The 18137-nt window shown below is 36.2% G+C and overlaps 4 protein-coding genes across 8 annotated transcripts; all 4 read left to right on the forward strand.

Moving 5' to 3' along the window:
* Nucleotides 1–347: 347 nt before the first annotated feature.
* LOC143468565 (E-selectin-like) lies at nt 348–1705 on the forward strand. The gene is made up of 4 exons (XM_076965876.1): nt 348–553; nt 762–947; nt 1077–1259; nt 1469–1705. Exons 1-4 carry the CDS (start codon nt 508–510, stop codon nt 1483–1485), a joined length of 432 nt encoding a protein of 143 aa, XP_076821991.1. The 5' UTR covers nt 348–507; the 3' UTR covers nt 1486–1705.
* An 893-nt stretch (nt 1706–2598) lies between these two features.
* LOC143468530 (protein lev-9-like) lies at nt 2599–5616 on the forward strand. Of its 3 annotated transcripts, none has more exons than XM_076965810.1 (7): nt 2599–3141; nt 3433–3603; nt 3717–3815; nt 4350–4463; nt 4558–4752; nt 4825–4999; nt 5097–5616. In XM_076965810.1, exons 1-7 carry the CDS (start codon nt 2967–2969, stop codon nt 5110–5112), a joined length of 945 nt encoding a protein of 314 aa, XP_076821925.1. In that variant the 5' UTR covers nt 2599–2966; the 3' UTR covers nt 5113–5616. The 3 variants fall into 3 exon arrangements, with proteins under 3 accessions (XP_076821925.1, XP_076821927.1, XP_076821926.1); XM_076965812.1 differs by having other exon boundaries at nt 2600–3141; nt 4825–5044; nt 5214–5616; XM_076965811.1 differs by having other exon boundaries at nt 2602–3141; nt 4825–5017.
* Nucleotides 5617–5857: 241 nt separating this feature from the next.
* LOC143468492 (protein lev-9-like) lies at nt 5858–13258 on the forward strand. 3 transcript variants are annotated; one of them, XM_076965751.1, is made up of 14 exons: nt 5858–6248; nt 7207–7353; nt 7581–7799; nt 7949–8089; nt 8182–8358; nt 8581–8730; nt 8903–9073; nt 10400–10582; nt 10642–10815; nt 10965–11063; nt 11600–11785; nt 11865–11945; nt 12683–12871; nt 12965–13258. In XM_076965751.1, the coding sequence occupies exons 2-14, from the start codon at nt 7335–7337 to the stop codon at nt 13162–13164; spliced, it is 1989 nt and encodes a 662-aa protein (XP_076821866.1). In that variant the 5' UTR covers nt 5858–6248; nt 7207–7334; the 3' UTR covers nt 13165–13258. The 3 variants fall into 3 exon arrangements, with proteins under 3 accessions (XP_076821866.1, XP_076821864.1, XP_076821865.1); XM_076965749.1 differs by lacking the exon at nt 5858–6248 and adding an exon at nt 6265–7092; XM_076965750.1 differs by lacking the exon at nt 5858–6248 and adding an exon at nt 6265–7092 and having other exon boundaries at nt 7949–8068.
* A 3212-nt stretch (nt 13259–16470) lies between these two features.
* On the forward strand, nt 16471–18083 carry LOC143468547 (retinoschisin-like). The gene is made up of 5 exons (XM_076965848.1): nt 16471–16682; nt 16931–17015; nt 17181–17333; nt 17643–17812; nt 17908–18083. Exons 1-5 carry the CDS (start codon nt 16617–16619, stop codon nt 18049–18051), a joined length of 618 nt encoding a protein of 205 aa, XP_076821963.1. The 5' UTR covers nt 16471–16616; the 3' UTR covers nt 18052–18083.
* The last annotated feature ends 54 nt before the right edge of the window (nt 18084–18137 follow it).

Below are 18137 nucleotides of genomic sequence, written 5' to 3' on the forward strand. Positions count from 1 at the left end.
GAGACAGTAAACGCAACGGAGTCAAAGACAATCATTTCGGAGTCAAACAATAAGACTTGGCTTGGCCTTGGGCCAGCCTATAAGTAAAGCCTAACATCACACCATTCCCCATATTACATTACTATTTTTTATCTTTCTGGCTTCGTTTCATTTGTCAATACGTTTTCATTCTTCGGCCTATTTCTAGAGAAACATCAGTACTCTAATAGATCTAGAATGGTCCGAAAAATTTTGGCATTTCATTATATAATTAATTGCTGTAACTACTTTTATAGTGCGTCGTTATTGACGCGAGCATAGTTTCTAAATAAATCATTATCGAGCACTGTTTAACGTTTTAGTGTTAAACATTCTTTTGTTTGTAGTCGTACAGTGTCCAAAGCCGCGGATAGAAGACATAATACAATTATTAGGAAATAATGAGCAGTACGCGTATGACGTGGGAACCAGGTTAAAGTTTAGTTGCCGGGACATTGAGCAAACAATAGAAGGTTATGACGAAATAACATGCAGGAGGATGGAACCTGGAATAAATCTCCGCCAAATACTTGCGGTAAAACTGAATGCCATAAAAATACTTAGTGTAGCCTATGGAAACTACGTATATGTTTAGGTTATGTTACACAGACTTTCACACTCATTAGCTGTAAATATTTAAGTTTCTTCAATGGAAACAGCACAATGCCTGCTCATACCGTTCTCTTATATTTATTCGTATATCATTCAAAAAAAACCATTTATCTCCGCAAGTTCTTTCTTAGAGACACTGACTTGCCCTTCGGTCACTGCTCCTGCAAATGGAAGAATTGCAGAATCAGCCAACAGAGTTCATGTTCGTGGTTCAACAATCAGATTTGAATGTAACGGAGGTTATGAGGTCGAAGGAAGAGAATCAATTAGATGCAGAGATGACTACACGTGGGATAGATCTGTACCTACATGCAGAGGTAGGCTACACGGATACAGCATCCTTAAACTAATCATCAAGAAGTTTTTACCTGAAGAGTATGTTTTTCGAAATAACAAAATCAACAGCTTGCATCACTTAACAACGTAAAATTTTATTAACATTCCAGAAAGGAAATGCCCTGATGTTAGTAACCCGCAAAACGGAAGATTTGTTCTGGAATCTGGAAATCGTTTTGCACGCTCATCAACGCTACGATTGGAATGTGACGAAGGATACGAAGTGGACGGAAACGACATGATAACTTGCCGGGATGATTATACATGGAGCCATTCAAGGCCTTCATGCAGAGGTAAGCATAAATACTACTTCATCATTTCTTTGAAGGCAAGCAATTTTTTATTAAGTTAACATTATTTAGCGATTTATGTTTAAATGATTTGGCTGAGGTCACAAAGTGTCCTGCTTTCGATAAACAAAACCATAAAATAAAGATCGATTTGTCTCGGTCCATTTTATTTATCCATGACCTACTCCAGACAAATCTGTTTGCATTCATAGATTTTTCAAGCGAATAGGGATGCTGAAACCAAAGTGGCAAACTTCTTTCCAACACCAGTTGTAGCCAAACACTTCTGGTTGTTGGTTCAAGGATGACACAATCACATCAGCATGCGTCTGAAATATCTTACTTGTTTGAATTAATAATAAACTTGGTAGATTACGCGATAGGACGTATATATGATCTTGTTGAAAAGTTTAATAATTTTTCTATAAATACAAAGTTTAACAAAGGAATTATTATTAGTATAGAGTTATTTGAAATCATTGAATATATCTTATAGTTACAATTTGTATAAGTTATTTCTTTCAATCGCATCTTTTGTGGCCAGGTCACTTATGAGACGTCATAAAATAAAATTAATCCACCGGGTATTTTAATGAATTTAAACCTGCAGGAAACCTTACAAAATTGTTGTTTGTGGTTTCTTTGGCGTCACCGGGTCATGAGTTTCGCATTTTCATGCTGATACGACAGTATTACTTATGGGGGAAAGGTTGATATATAGAACAACATAGCTATATGTGTTACCAAACTCGGTAGGGAGAAACTTCTTAAAGCAAAATACCCACTCACAAGCATCGTTATAAAATCTCTTTTTTTGACCAAAAGTCTCTCATTATGACGGAACCAAGAGAAGAATTTCGATAAGATCGCATCTTTCTCAAAGCAGGTGAGAAATGTCGAAATAAATGGCATTGTACGCATGAGTGAACACGTGCCGACGTCATAGGGTTAGTAAAAAATCAAACGTTGAGTTGTACGGAAAAGAAAAGTCGCGCAGTTAAGTACTTTAACGAGAAAGGACAATCCTTAAAATCGCAACTTTTTTGTCACCTATTTTCCTGACTGCAAGTCGCCTAAAGGCATAAAAAATGGTTATTGGGAAGGGGACAATTTCTTTTTCGGCAGCAGGGTTTATTATCACTGCAATCTCGGTATCTTCACTTGTGATGCACTTTAAAGCCAACGCACGGCCATTCACAAAGAGTCATTTACGCCTGAAGCATATTATACAGCAACAGTCGGTTACTCTGTAGAATAAAGTTTACAGGCTACAAAGATGAAATATTATTGACGTAGACACGTTCGACAAGTGATAAATGTAATCAATTTAATGTTATTGCTACCAACTAATTCATTAAAATTTACAGAAAACACCAGCCAGGAACAGACAGTGTCACAAGTTAGAGATAATTCAAGCTAATTGTTGGCTAATTGTTGAAGATGGGAAGATTGCAGAAAAGTGTTTTTCTGTTCACGTTCCGTTACCAAGATAAACAACTCTTACAATAGTTTTTGACGTTTATGTATACAAACCGGTTTGGAATATTGATAATATTGGGATTGCTGTTGACAGTATAGTTAGTTGATATCTTAACGTTCTGATCAAAACCGTATCAGTAGTCTCGCTTTCCAACTGATTTTGAAAAATAAAGTGCTTAAGAAGCGTATTACTTATCAAGTTTCCGGCAACAAGAACCTTAAACTAATTGCATGTCTCGTTTTGCAGTATTGCTTTCGACCGGACAAGAAACATGCGTGCGCAATTTATCACTTCTTGAAGAGGGTAGAAATTGCAGAAAGTTTTGCGACACAAACTCTGACTGCAGAAGTTCTTCGAAACAATGCCTGTGCGATGATGTTTGTGGAAAGTCTTGCTATAACCCAAGTAAGACATAATACGCAATTAAGACGATACCATTCCTTTTACTGGCACTCTTCGTTAAGCTGCCTTGGCACAAAACGAAGTGTTTTTGCTTCGAAATGAAGCAACCTAGAAACACGACTTCGTGGTGACAACTGGCAAACAATATACTTTGCAAAACAATATACTCCAACAAACGAATACTTGGAAACGTCATCGTCTTTTATGTGCATGAACGCAATACTCGTCTGCCATTAGATTTGTTGCAAATATCATCATACCTTAGATGTTACGATCAAATATGGTTTGTTTAAGACGCCCCATGCGAAGCTCTCGAACCTGTCGAAAACGCCGTAATAGAAGGAGAAAGAGCCTATGGAAATGAGGTCATCTACACATGCAATGATGGATATGTTTTAGTCGGCAGCAGTAAGAGAACTTGCCGATCCGACAAGAAATGGACGGGTTCAGCACCGTACTGCAAAGGTAAATGAAACCACTGAGCAAGTAAGAATTTATTTTATCTGCAGTTCCACAGTAGTTGCAGAGTAAATCAATAACTTTAATTTCAATTCTCTGCATCGGTTATGTGTCATCAGCTGTTTGTTCGACTCCCATGCGCACGTCAAGCTCATATCCAGAAACAAGCAAAGACGTTTATGAAACTGGAGATGTTGTCACTTACAGCTTCCGCTTTGGTAAGTGTGTTTGCTGTAAAGTTTCAAAACGCAGCCTTCAAGTGATAAATTGTAGTGGCGTAAGCCCTGCGTCTTTGACTTGAAGTCTAATGCATAGCCCATAGTAAATGTAGATTGTCAGAGTTAATGCAAAAAGGCTTCGGTGAAATATTTACGAATTGTGGACACACACACATGCACACACACCTTTCTCACATGACGTTAAAACAGGTTTTATTTTATCCGGAAATCCCAACATAACCTGCACATCAGATGGTTGGACGGAACCAAGGTACCTTTGCTCCAAAGTAAATTGTAAATCGCCCAGCGAAATAAACAATGGTTATTACGGAAGGGGACGACTTTTTCTTCGGCAGCAGAGTTTTTATCATTTCATTTTTATCATTTTTATCAGTTTTTATCGTTTTTATCATTTTTATCATTTGGTATGTTGTCATTGTACAGTATTTATGCCCCTTCGACAAAAACAAAATTGAAAAAAAAACTGCATGAACAATCAAGCATTATAAAAATATTTTCATTCCTTTTTTATAGGTGACGAATGTAGTATTCCGGATTCTTATCAAAACGGAGGAACTTGTATCAACAGGATAGATGATTACACTTGTTTTTGCGGGCACGGATACGAAGGAAAGGATTGCTCAATACGTAAGCAACATTCAAATCATGCATAAGAAGTACTGATATGTAACATCATAGTTTTCATAAGGAATCTATGTAGCTTGAATAAATGCATTCTCAGGCCTTGATTGCTTGGTGCCTCCTGCGCCAACCGATGGATCCGTTTCACCGTCATCGGGCAACAGAGTGTTATTGGATGGGACAATTACTTACTCATGCGATCCAGGTTACTTCATGAAAAATCAGCTACATGGGACGTTGAAAGCAACATGTCTGAGGAGCGGGAATTGGAATCGACCCACCCCAGTCTGTGAAGGTAGCCTACTTATAAGAAACCTGTGTTGTCAAAAGGCTTTCATATTCTGCTGTAATACTTAAACCTGTGCAGAGAGTCGATGTATTGTTCCTCAAACACCGGCTCACGGAACCTTGTCAAGATCTGCTGGGGAAAAAGTCCCCGCAGACAGAAGTGTTTCATTTACATGTGATGAAGGCTATACAATGATCGGACAACCAACCATATATTGCCGACGCTCCGGAACTTGGTCAAATGAGTTTCCTGAGTGTGTGGATTAGTAAAAGTATTACTTGGCATATCATTGCTGCATGTAAGTTGCAAATTGTTCTTTGCTTTTTTGACAAACACTTTGAAACGTTTAGAACGACAATGCACTGACTCCGGGGATTGTCATTTTCCTTTCGACTACAAAGGAAGAACCTATAAGTCTTGTATTGAATCTAAAATTGGTCTCACTGACTGGTGTTCCTTCACTGCAGAGTATGATGATGAATGGGACAGATGTGACAAGTCTTGTCCTTGTGCGTTTTACTTTGTTGTTGTTCCTGCTCGCACTATTGTGGGGTCGATCAGATTTACTTATGTGGCTGGTGACAGCATCACGTATTCATGCGAAGCTGGATATAATATGATGGGACCAGCCACGATAGTTTGTCAGAATACTGGAAAGTGGAGCAGCAACCCACCAAGCTGCGTATGAACGTGTTATCAGCTCTACCGCATATCTTTGTGGTTGTCTATAAAACCTCAAACACTTAAGACTGTTGGGAGTGGTTTAGTCGTAATGATAGTTTAGTTTAGTCGTAATGACTTAAGACTGTTAGCAATGGTGTCGTTGTAATGGTAAACGATCTTCTTCTAATAAATGATTTTTTTCAATGACTTCGTGTGCTATAGCCTGGTACACTGGCATGGTATGGCTTCGTGCCGTCTGTACAGTATATTAAAATTGTAAGAAATATGAAATATATTTGGTGAAAGGTTTGACCAAGCACAGTGTTTATTACTTAGCAGTTGTTGTTGTTTTTACACTTTAGGCGTTTACGGTTTACGTTTACTTTACGGTTTACACTTTAGGCCTACACCTGAAGTGTAAAAAGCTTCACAAATGATCAGATATATCCTTAGCTTTCGTGACCCTCAGCAATGAGTATGGTCATGTGCGGTCAGTCTACTTTGACGTTGAGCGAGAAAGTAGGTTGGATTGTGGTGCGCAGTTTTAATCACTTGTTTCATTAGAAAGAAACCAAGCTTTTATGTACAGCATGTTTGTTGTGGGAGTGCTTTGAAGATGAGAACCTTTGAGGAATTATGGCTGTTAAACAATGTATCAAGTCTGGTAGGAAGGGTTAGTTGTACTTCAATTGCAAACATAAGCTGGAATAACTGACAGAGTTTACACAAACCTCAGTGTTGTTGTTGGTTGCATAATGGAAAATACCATTGCTTTAAAACGCGCTGATTACTCTAGAAGAGAAGCGTGTACACGTCACTGGAAATACACGCGCCTGAGGGTGAGGTCACAACTTACTACGAGTTAATTCAAAACACATGATCATCAATAAACATCCTAAATCGTATCACTTTATTATCAACTTGTTCCACACTTCTCGCAGTCGTCTAATCATACAGGCCGCGATTTTCAACGAAATTATTGGCAGCTTACCTGTAGCACAGGAAAAGAATTTTTTTTAAACATTTCAAAAATCTTTGCTGCAGGTAACATTCTTGTTCGGCGTGTAATATGTAAATTAGCTCAGATAAACTATTTTTCCAATCTCTCATATTAACGATGTGTTGATAACTTACACGCTTTAGATCATCTTCACGTATTGTTCGAGCTTCAAATTCCGTCTTACCTTTGTTGTATCAAAATGAAAGGCCGCAAAATACGTACTGGTCAGTTTTGTACAGAATAAAAACAATCTTAGTATTAAGCGCAGTGAAAGAACTTCGACCTCAAAGAGAATTGATTTGACGAACTCATATTTAGTCTTTGTATTTGGTGACGAAATCCCACATTTGCTTTGCACCGTTTGTTGACTTTCTTCAAATATAGCCTCAAGTGATTGTGCAAAAGGGAATTTTTTACGACGGTTCCTGAAACTTATAATCTCAAAACGGAATCGTAAAGTTATTTCAGGATCGTTAATGCGCAAACCACAACAAAAAGTTTTCAAACGAAACCGCGATAAATTTTTTCAGCGAGTTCGCCCGTTCAAATCGCTCCAGGCAATTAAACATACGCTTATAAGATTCCTTTAATGTTAAAGAAAGAAAATTTAGTTTCAGAAAACATGGAGATCAAGTTTTGTCAAGTTTGTGCAGTAATCGTTTTGCTTTCAACAACTTACCAAAGTAAACGAGTATTTCATATGGTATTATATTAGTCAAACATATTAAAATTAGTAAAAAACTATCTGTTTGTGGAAGCCATTTTTGATTGTGCTACTTTTGATTCTTGTTTCAAAGTCTCAGCTCAGTGTCCAAGAAGAAACCAAACAAAGGCAGATGCTGTAGGACGACCTTGTCGTAAGCCCTGTCCATCACAAGCTCAGTGTAAAGATGGAAAAATATGTCGCTGTGATCATGAATGTGGAATGTCTTGCATCAATATGAGTGAGTTATAATGTGTTCCTGATAAAGCTGGAATGTAAAAGTGAATGAAATTGTGCCTACAGTAAAGTCATAAAAACAAAATTATTTTAACATGTAGAGCATGTACGGTCAGCGAAATTTTAACTTTTTCCCTTGAAACAATTTAACAAGTTTTCGTGCAATGTTATGGAGTTATGTAGTTGAAAAATAAAAACAAAAGTTGACATAATATTTAACACTATTTATAGATAACTTATGCGGTCTACCATCGGTGACACCAAATATGGCAAGAGTTCGCGTTTATCGAAGACACTCCAACGGATCACTCGTATTGAAACCGTCGCCACCTTACCAGTATGATGACATGGCTGAGTATGAGTGTGCGCCTGGTTACCGTTTAGAAGGATCTCAAAATTTTAACTTATGCCATGGAAGAAAAAGTTGGACTAGATTGGCGGTTTGTGCTCGTAAGTGAATGTCAATAAACATCAAAGATAAAGTCGTTCAAAACGCGTCACAATGAAGCGTTTTATGATATGTTGCTGTAACTAAACCATTTGCTATTATCTCCAATACAACAAAGTCGTTGCACATAAACTTGTTACTTTGATTTCAGGAAGTTGCCACAGGTTTGATCAAGAAAAAGTTTTGCAAAATCTCATGATATGCGGAACAAATTGTGTGACAAGTTCAGACTGCACGGAAGACATGAGTTGTGTGTGTGATGGGTATTGTGGTAGGAGTTGTGTGAACCCAGGTCATATATTTACACAGAATAATATCCATTATCTTTATTTTTATGTAACTTTCATTGACTAAGTGTTATATTTCAAAACTTATTTTTCAAAGACATCGATTGCGGGAAAGCCCCACCATCCACACACGCTTCAATCAAATATGACGGGGAAGGATTTCAACGAAGAGCTTACTACCGGTGTGACGCCGGGTTTTATCCTCAGTCCGGAAATTTAACGAGGAAATGTACAGGAGGAGGAACCTGGAGTGGAAGATTGATCAACTGCGCTCGTGAGTAATATGCCAAATCAACTTTATTGTTTAAACGTTGTCCAAAAAATATTATCGATTTTAAAGTAAGATACTACACAAGCGTAGCTCCGCTAATGTCCTGGATTACTGAAATACAACAACAAAAAAAATCAGGTTCTGTTCCCATTAGTCGAAAAGATTTGATTTTCCAAATAAAAACAAACGTTTACAATAATTATTCTAAATATTTACTGAAATTAGTTCATCCTGATTCGTTTTGTCGTGCTGATCCTTCCCAAGTGGAGAAAGGAAGAACTTGCAGGAAATCTTGTGAGAATGATGCAGACTGTAAAGGAGCACTGAAGAGATGTGTTTGTGATGACGTTTGTGGAATGTCTTGTATTAATCCAAGTAACAAATTGGTGAAAACCAAATAGTTATACTGTAGTAGAAAACCTATAACGGGACATTCATTATGTTTTCAGGTAATCGAAACTTCTTATTGGCAAAGTCCAAACTATATTGGTCCAGTTTTTTACACGTTTTCGGCTTTACAATAACCATTCGTTTTTCTCTTAATTAGAAGCTCCTTGTGATGATTTGGATACATTCAGCAATGGGACAATCGAAGGCGAGAAAACTTATGGCAATACAGTTTATTACACTTGCAACGATGGATTCATTCTCAAAGGAACAAGAACCAGGACATGTAGATCCGACAAGAAATGGACGGGAACAGCACCAACTTGCTTGGGTAAGATTGGCTGCGTCGAGATTTACGTTTAAGCGCATTTATGCAGTTACCATTCAAGGAACTTTCTTATATTTATCCACACCTGACAAGGAATATATACCATGTCCATTTATATCGCGATGGATGGTATATGACGTAAAACTAAATATTTGAATTATGTTTGTAGCAATTTAACTTTTACTTTAAGTTATAGATTATAGAAGCTTTTTAATTCCATTCATTTGTCTACAACATAATTTAATGCTTAACAAAATAGTACAATGAAACATCTATATACGCTTGCATTAGAAAGTTAGTTTATTTTGTTAAGATTTTTAAATGTAAATACCGTGCATTGTTTTACAAAAGATTAATTTACGAAATTAATAACTTTTTAATTCTTTATTGTATTGCATAAACACGTACAGACAAATGCTTGCTTCATTTTCATGACAAGAGTGTGTTCAAGTAGCATGTTATTAACGGTTCTAACAAAGCAATAGCCAGTTGCTGAACATAACAACTAAGTCAGGGGCTTCTATGTTCTTGACGAACCAACAAGTAAAATAGTTTGTACAAGATCACATTAGGAGTAGTTCCCGGATCTACCAACTGATATATTTCACTCAAACGGCGTCATCAATATTGGGCTTCAAGGAAAAAATTAGTCATCACCTAAGCTACATGACTGTTTCTATAACATCTTCTGAAACTAAAAGTAACTTTAAAGAAAGCTCGCTTGCACGCACACATGTACAACTCGCTTGCGCGCACACACACGCACAACTGGCTTGCACGGACTCGAGGAGAGTTCTACAAATTTTTATCTCGCTACAATTCATAAAAGAAAACATGAATATTGGCCGTAAGACATGTTAAATGGATTTGAGCACAGATTCTTCACAAAACCTAAGTAAAAACTGCGTTTGCACATAATTGCAATACAGTGATAAGGAAGTAGTAATGAAAAAACGCAATTTCCTGTCTTTTCCAATTACTGCCATTGTATTTCAACATAAAATAAACAAACAAATTTGCGATAATGTGCATGATGCAAATAATGAACTTCGATTTGTAATTTTCATTTTATAGCTGACAAAGTCTAAAACTGGTCTTAACTAAACAACGTCGCATGTCTAACTCGGCAAAAAACACGTCAATGCTATGCGGGAATACCTGGAATACCTACACATTTCATATAGGTTAACTGTCGGCTTATACTGCACTGTTTGTATGAAATTTGCAAATATTAGTATATAGGCTTATAGGTAATAATTAAAAATTGTACGTTTAGGTTGGTACTTGGATTTACGTTTTGTGTTAAATCAACTTGTTTAATCTGAACAGAGATAGAATGCGTCGTACCCAGTGCTCCAAGCTTCGGTTCTGTTGAACCTCCGAGGTATAGCAGAGTGGCATTGGATGAGACCATAACATATTCCTGTGATCGAGGATATCGCTTGGTTGGTCAGGCCAAGGCTACTTGTCAAGGAGACCGAACATTCACTGATCCACCACCACGATGTCAAGGTGAGCGCTTTCAAAATCAAATTTTAGCAGCAACAAAGGCGCCAAATCTTTTCCTGCAGACACAGAATGTGAAGCTCTGGGAAACCTCAGATTTGGTGAAATTATCGGCGATGAACGAACTTACAACAAGAGCATCTACTACCGCTGCAGAGAAGGTTACATACTTCATGGAAACGAGAAACGAACTTGTCGTTCTGATAAGAAATGGACCGGTTCGCCGCCAGAGTGCAAACGTAAGACGTAAATTGCTTCATTCATATCTTGTAAGATGTTAAAAGAACTAGTTCAAAAGTATTAATAAAGGAGAAGTGAGTTTTACTAAAATAGCTTTTTGCCCTGCCAGCATTGTGTTATAGTTTTGTTTATCTAAAATAATTTTTAGCCGGTTGTACTTCACCTCCTCGGTTCGGTGGATCTTTTTTGGAGGAAACTAAAGGAGCTTACAACGTTGGAGAGACGGTTACTTATAGCTGTCGTTTCGGTATGGTTTATGAGGTTTAAATTTAAACCACAGGACATTTTGAAGTCAGGGGCAAAGCCGAAAACAAGTTTATCTTTAATCAAAGATGATTTGTCGGTAAATAAGCTGGGGGAAAGCTTTCATTAATATGCAGTGTTTAAGCAAGTATTTCCTAAAATGTGTCGAAAAAAGCAAATTTGTTGCTAATGATATCACACAATGTGAAAACAATGTTTATATCAAGTATGAACAGAATTTTTTGCGTAAGCGATACAACATAGACGTGGTTAAAGTATGTTTAATAAGAGCGTTGCACAAATATCTTTGGTTGATTGACCCTAACCTACAGTTAACTTCAAGTTGGTGCGGTCATACAGGAAAAGATAAACTATTTTCTAAGCTTCAGCTACTTGGCTTGACTTAAGTATTAAAAAGTAAATGACTTGACTTGTTTTTCGACTCGAGTTTAATGACTTGGTTACGGCTCAGCTACGTACGTATATCGCATGAACTCAACTCATGTCTGTACAGAAGTGTGCTAATCTTTGTCTATCCAGGGCGTACGTTATCCGGTAATCCAGAGATATCTTGTCAAAGAGATGGTTGGAGCACTCCGCTCTTCTTTTGTAGACGGAGACAGTGTCGGGCTCCGAAAGTCGTTGCACATGCTACTGTGACAAGTTCAGCTCCCGACAAAGGGTTTTACGAATTCGGAGACAGAGCCTTTTACGAATGCGAAATGGGTGAGACAATGGGGTATTTGTTTTAAGTTACCGGCGTTTGTGAGAGCAGATAGACACGTTTATGATGACTCTTGTGAAGGCTATGAACTCTCCCAAAGACAGAATTTTGTCAACTGTGACACAAGAGGAGAATGGCAAGGAACTTATCCATCTTGCAACAGTAAGATGAAAATTATATTTTTTGCTTATAAAGATGCACTTGTTGTAATTTAATCTGGCTCGAATTAAAACTGGACCTGATTACGTTGGTATCAATTTTGGTGTCCTGTTAGAGTTATTGAATGACAAGCACCATTTGTTAATCACATCCCAAGAAAACATTGTTCCCAAAATAACTCGCTCACGACAAAGCACACCTGCAAACGCCAGCCATATACACATTCATTGTCTGCACCTGCATACAGCGATCAAGCAATAGAATTTCTTGCTCATTACTGCTTCACCTGTTAGTACACGCATGCCGTTCATTAACATATAATTATTAATTACGTTACCATAACTTACCAGGTTTTAAAATCGATAAATCATAGTAGTATATAAGGAGGTAAAACGATCATGTAATATGCAGCACCTCGTTAACTGATCCACAGTATATTTTCTGAGTGTTGCCCTCACTATAGTGAAGGAGCTGAATTATTGTGATAATGAGAAACCGAACCAGCCATGTTTAATCCTGCTCATTTTTTTTGATTTTATTCGCTGCTTAGTTTATTGTTATTATTATTATTATTTGTATTTATTATTATTATTATTATTATTATTATTATTTTATTATTATTATATTATTATTATTATTATTGTATTATTATTGTATTATTATTATAATATTATTATTATTATTATATTATTATTATTGTATTATTATTATCTATTATTTTATTTGCTTCGATTCTGCAGAGGCAACGAAATGTGTTCTATTGGTTGCGCCTTTACATGGTTCCATGTACCAGGCGAGCAGATCGGAAATCGGTCGTCCCGGCTCCCTTGTAGGTTTTGAATGTGATACCGGCTTTACGTTACAAGGAGAAAGTTTCTTGCGATGCTTGGACAGCTTGGAATGGAACCATCAACCACCAGTTTGTCAAGGTAATGTTATTTAAAGTTCTCTGTTATTAAAGGTTATCAGTCCGGAAATTTTTCATCTCAACTACAATTGACATGACCATCCATTTCCAACAGCGAAAGGTTGCCGTATTTTTGGCCCTACCATACCAGCAGGCATAGAAATTGTTGACTGGCATCTATTTGAATATGAGATTGGAGCAACACTTCAAGTGCGATGCGAAGACAGACTTCAGACCTTGAACAACAACCCTGTTCTGACCTGTACACCCGGAAATAGATGGGATCCACTAATTTATAATTATAAATGTTCTTAGTTCATTCTATTTAGCTGAAATCGTATATATTAATGGTTGAAATAGTTGCGTACCCACGTGTTATTTGATATTATAATAAAAGATTTTAAGTTTACATCTTTTTAAAACCAGAGCCAAAGAACCGGCAACAACAAGAAAACCGTTTTGTTTATAAAATAAATTTGTTTCGCCTGTAATGTGTCCTAAAGCAACTACAAAGCTTGCAGTGTTTACAAAACTAGTGGTTAAGCGTTAAGATGAAATATAATGGAATAAGACGAGCAAAGTAATATGAGGTGACATTGGAAACCAGTGAAAATATGTCATCATGCTTTAAATCACTCACGATGATTACACATAGTCTATAAACTAACACAATGAAAGATGAAATTAACGTTTGAAATTCAAGAGTAACAATAATAGTTTATTTTAATTTATTTTTCAGTTTAAGGTTTTTACGTATATGTTATGCATCATGATGCTGGAAACTTTGCAACCAATCAAATGCAAGTTAAATTTAAAGCATTTGGTCTAAATCTATAATTATAACTATATAGACTGCAAAGAAAACAGGAAACGTTTGGCGGTGAAGCAAGATTTTAACAAATTTGTCTTCCGTCAATTTTGCCATCATGGTCGCAAAAGCGTAAGATGCCATAGTTGAGATACTATAAACTCCATTGCAATGTAATATACTTAAATTTATCTCGCAACTGCCCAATATCTAATAAGATTTGAAAACTATCTTAACCATGATTTATTAATGGCTTAATGTATAGTGACCATGGCATTGATGTAGTGAGTAGTTACTGTAAAACTTACGAAATATTGTACCTCAAACTTAAATAAGGGTCTGCCGCATGCCAGTGTTTAACATTAGCTCTTTTTAAACGTAAGTAATGTTAGCGCCTCTCTAGTTGTTGACGCCAAAACGCGATCGTTTAAATATTGTTTATAGAATATTTGGATCAGTATGATCGTCCTTTACTCTATCTGAGTTTCTCAAAGCGAAATTAACAGCAACAGCCTATACAAGACAATTCTCATTGAGTTCTGTGCTTTAACGTCTGGGTGTAAGAAATGCAAAATATATTTTCGTTTAATGAAAGATTTATATAAAACGTATTGTTGTGCATATTGATGCAAGACATTCCACATTCGTGATCACAGCGACATGTTTTTCCATCTTTGCACTGAGCTTGTGACGAACAGGGCTTACGACAAGGTCGTCCTACAGCATCTGCCTTTGTTTGGTTTCGTCTTGGTCACTGAGCTGAGACTTTGAAACAGGTTAAATTGGTGGATTATTAAATAAGCAAAATGTTCTTTGTTTCTTTCGACTTTGAAAAAATATCGAACTCACATTTACTTTGAGAAATCGTAGATAACATGACAATAGCTGTAAATGCTTGTCGAAAAATTAATCCATTAATTTCTTTATTTTCAAACCTCCCAAAACAGCATCAAATGCTTTGGTAAAGTTAGAAAATCACTTCACGTTTGTTTGTTTGCAATCATCCCAAACAATTGTCTGCAAATTCAAAATCAGGGTAAACAACATGAAGCCAGACTATAATATGAAATTGAACTTTTCTGTTTACCAGATAAAATCAGTTCCTTGTAAAGATGTATTTTCTTTATGTTGTCCACTTTCTATTACTGACAAGCAGACATAGCGCTACCTTCAATATCCTAGTTGCGTAATACTTGGATATTTTAGCATTGTAACTATAATTCATGAAATAACTTAAGCAGTCGAAAATATTTTTGAAGTTTGACAGAATGACATTTTTTAACAAATATTTCCATAAACGGTATTTGATTTTCCCTTAATACTCACCACAGAACTGCCCAATTTTTCATTTGTTCAATGTAAATAGAGCTTAAAGTCTAATTACTTCAATTACAGCAAGGAACATGACCAACAGTGCATAAATTAGGTTAAATTTCAAGTTAACAATCACCTCAATAACGCGATTGCCCAAAAATACACTAGGTTAACAATATCCAGAATGTCAGTCTCTTTCACTGGCGGGATTACCCCGAATCAATACAATATAATATCAGTGGCAGGTAACGACAACCCAACGCGATTATTACCACAATCAGTAACACATTATTAGGTAATAACCGCATGTGGCCAATGTTAAACCATAACTAATTAAAGGGTGCTGTGCCGTGGACATGACGTATTAAGACCGTACGTACATGACGTATTATGACGCCTTTTGCTTGTGTGTAAGCGACGGCAGGTCAGCGCATGGCACACGCATAATAATGCAGAATGAATATGCTGTGATAATTTTATATGTCTAAACTAGTCTCAATATTTCTTAGAAGGGAGATGCTTCGTCGTTGCTGTTGTATTCGGCAATTGACCTTCTCTTCACTGATGCGTTTTATTAAAGATGCGGCCATGAAGCTTCCTTGCTTGAAACGAAGCGGAATTGTTCAAAATTAAAGAAAAATTTCCCAACCCTGACCTAATAGGTCATCAACCTCACAAGCTTGTTAAATATCTTCAGCAGGTGAATAAACAGAACTCTACAGTATTTTTAGAGACAAAACTTTTGTGCCAATTCAGAACTATTCTTTTATGATCGCCTATTTCGTTTTAATTTTGTTTGCTCACTTTTGTGAGGTTTGCATAGCTAAGTTTTTGCTGGTCGTAATATTGGAATTGGAAACAGATAGAATGTGAAACGCTCCAACTTGGTAAACTGGTATAACTTAGATTTATATTTGGACTCGGAAAATCTCTTTTTGTCTTGTACGTCAGTATTTTATCTTTTTTTAAAATTAAAGCAATAAAACATTAATTACACCGATAAATGACCAACGTGTTTTGGGAATCGGTCAATGTACAAACATTTGCAGCAATGACTAGGCTGCAGTTAAGGTAAATTGTTAACCGAGGCAGTAATATAAAATACTTATTCGGTTAAATATGTTGTTAAATGTAGTACAGTATAGCAATAAAGACGGTATGTGCCAAAATCCCAGAAAAATTATAAAAGGAAATGTCTTATTTGCCACAACGAATATAGCTACGACCTTGTTATATAGAGGGCGGATTCAACGATAATTTACAAACAATAAGTTATGAGGGAATTTTATATTCGCTTTGTGATTGAAGTTGTTTGCCACGAACTGTTAAGTAAGACTTGCTTGTTATCCCCTGTTGAAACTTTTTTTTGAAACACGGAGATTCAACGAAAAGTTACGAACATAATATAACGCAATAAACTTTAAGGAAAGATAAAATCACCTGCAAACACTGATGCTATAAAAGAGGTTGTTCACTTGCTAGAAGACATTTAAGCTGAACTGAAAAACTTTCAAACGTTGTCTAACCGCTTGCACTTAGTCAAAATTAAATTGCGTGCGATAGAAACGTCATCACTTGAACAACTTTTCATTAATTTAAGTCTAATTAAGCTAAATCTAATTACTGTAAAAAATATTATACAAACATGAAAGCATTTCTGTTGCTCTTGTGTGTTTCAACATTCTGGAATTTGACTTTCTCAGTCACCGTGGTAAGTCAATTCTTTTTAGACTTAACCAAAACCAGGTTGTATAGCCTAATTTTTAACTGATGCATTCGAATTTGTTTAGAATTAAAAATATTTGTGGTTGCTATCTAGCTGTACAAGAATGTTTGGACAACAAACACTATTTGTCAGAATAAATTTGTATACCTATAGTACACATAGCACAAAAACTTAACAATACTCAAACTGCTCTAAAAAGGTTCATTGAGAAAACATTAGATGCAATTGTTTAGGGAGTCAAAGTGCGTCGCAATGACGACCAAGAGTTGCAAGAGTTGAAGATGGAAGTTATGCAACTCAGGCTGCAGCAAATGAAAGGTTTTTTTTGTAAATATGTAATAAAATATTTTTTCTCACAAAAAAATTACTTTTATTCACATTTTCTTTGAAAAATATGTTGCAATAGAAAGTCTGGAGGTTAAACACTTCATCGTATTAAACAATTCGAATAGTTTTAGCGGTGGAAAATACATTTTCTTCCAGGAAAATTTTGCACAGTCGGATTGGAGGACGGAAGAGTGAAAAATCATCAAATCGCTGCTGTTTCATATTGGGGAAATGGATTCGAGCCGCACCAAGCAAGATTAAATGCGGTAAAGCAAGCATCATCTTATGGTGCTTGGGCTTCTAAATACCGTATGTGGAAATAACGTTGTTGAGTTCCTTCCTTTAAACTTTTATTTCTTTAAAACTGTTTCATGTTTTTCAGGTCTAGCTTTAACATAATAACAACAACTTTGTTTTTCTTGAGATTTTTTATCAAAATTAAAACGCAAAGTTTTGCCTATAATTGGCATTTATTTTCTAAAATGAAAAAATAGAATTATTCATAAGTCTTCGTTACACTATTTCACGTCATGTCATCACAACTTATCAAAAAACTTCCAAAATTTACTGATTTGCTAATTAATTATTCTCGTTCATTGAACACGTCATTTATTGCAGTTCATGTCGGACAATGGATCAGGGTTGACTTGCAATATCCAACCTACGTCACAGGAGTTGTGACGCAAGGCAGACCTCTTGAAAGTCAACAATGGGTGACGTCATACAAGATAGCGTATGGAAATACGACAAGCGCTTTGCAAGTACTCCAACGCTACGGCAAAGATGTTGTAAGAAAACTGTTTTTGATCATAAGCATATTTATTAAGTGTTATTGTTTTATTCATCCATGACCTACTCCAGACAAATATGTTTGCATTCATAGACTTTTCAAGCGAATAGGGATGCGGAAACCAAAGTGGCAAACTTCTTTCCAACACCAGTTGTAGCCAAACACTTCTGGTTGTTGGTTCAAGGCTGGCACAATCACATCAGCATGCGTCTGGAATATCTTACTTGTTTGAATTAATAAAAAACTTGGAAGATTACGCGACAGGACGTATATATGATCTTTATAATTTTTCTATAATTACAAAGTTTAACAAATGAAATATT

The sequence above is a fragment of the Clavelina lepadiformis genome, chromosome 8 (genome assembly GCF_947623445.1).
Source record: "Clavelina lepadiformis chromosome 8, kaClaLepa1.1, whole genome shotgun sequence".
Lineage (NCBI taxonomy): Eukaryota > Metazoa > Chordata > Ascidiacea > Aplousobranchia > Clavelinidae > Clavelina > Clavelina lepadiformis.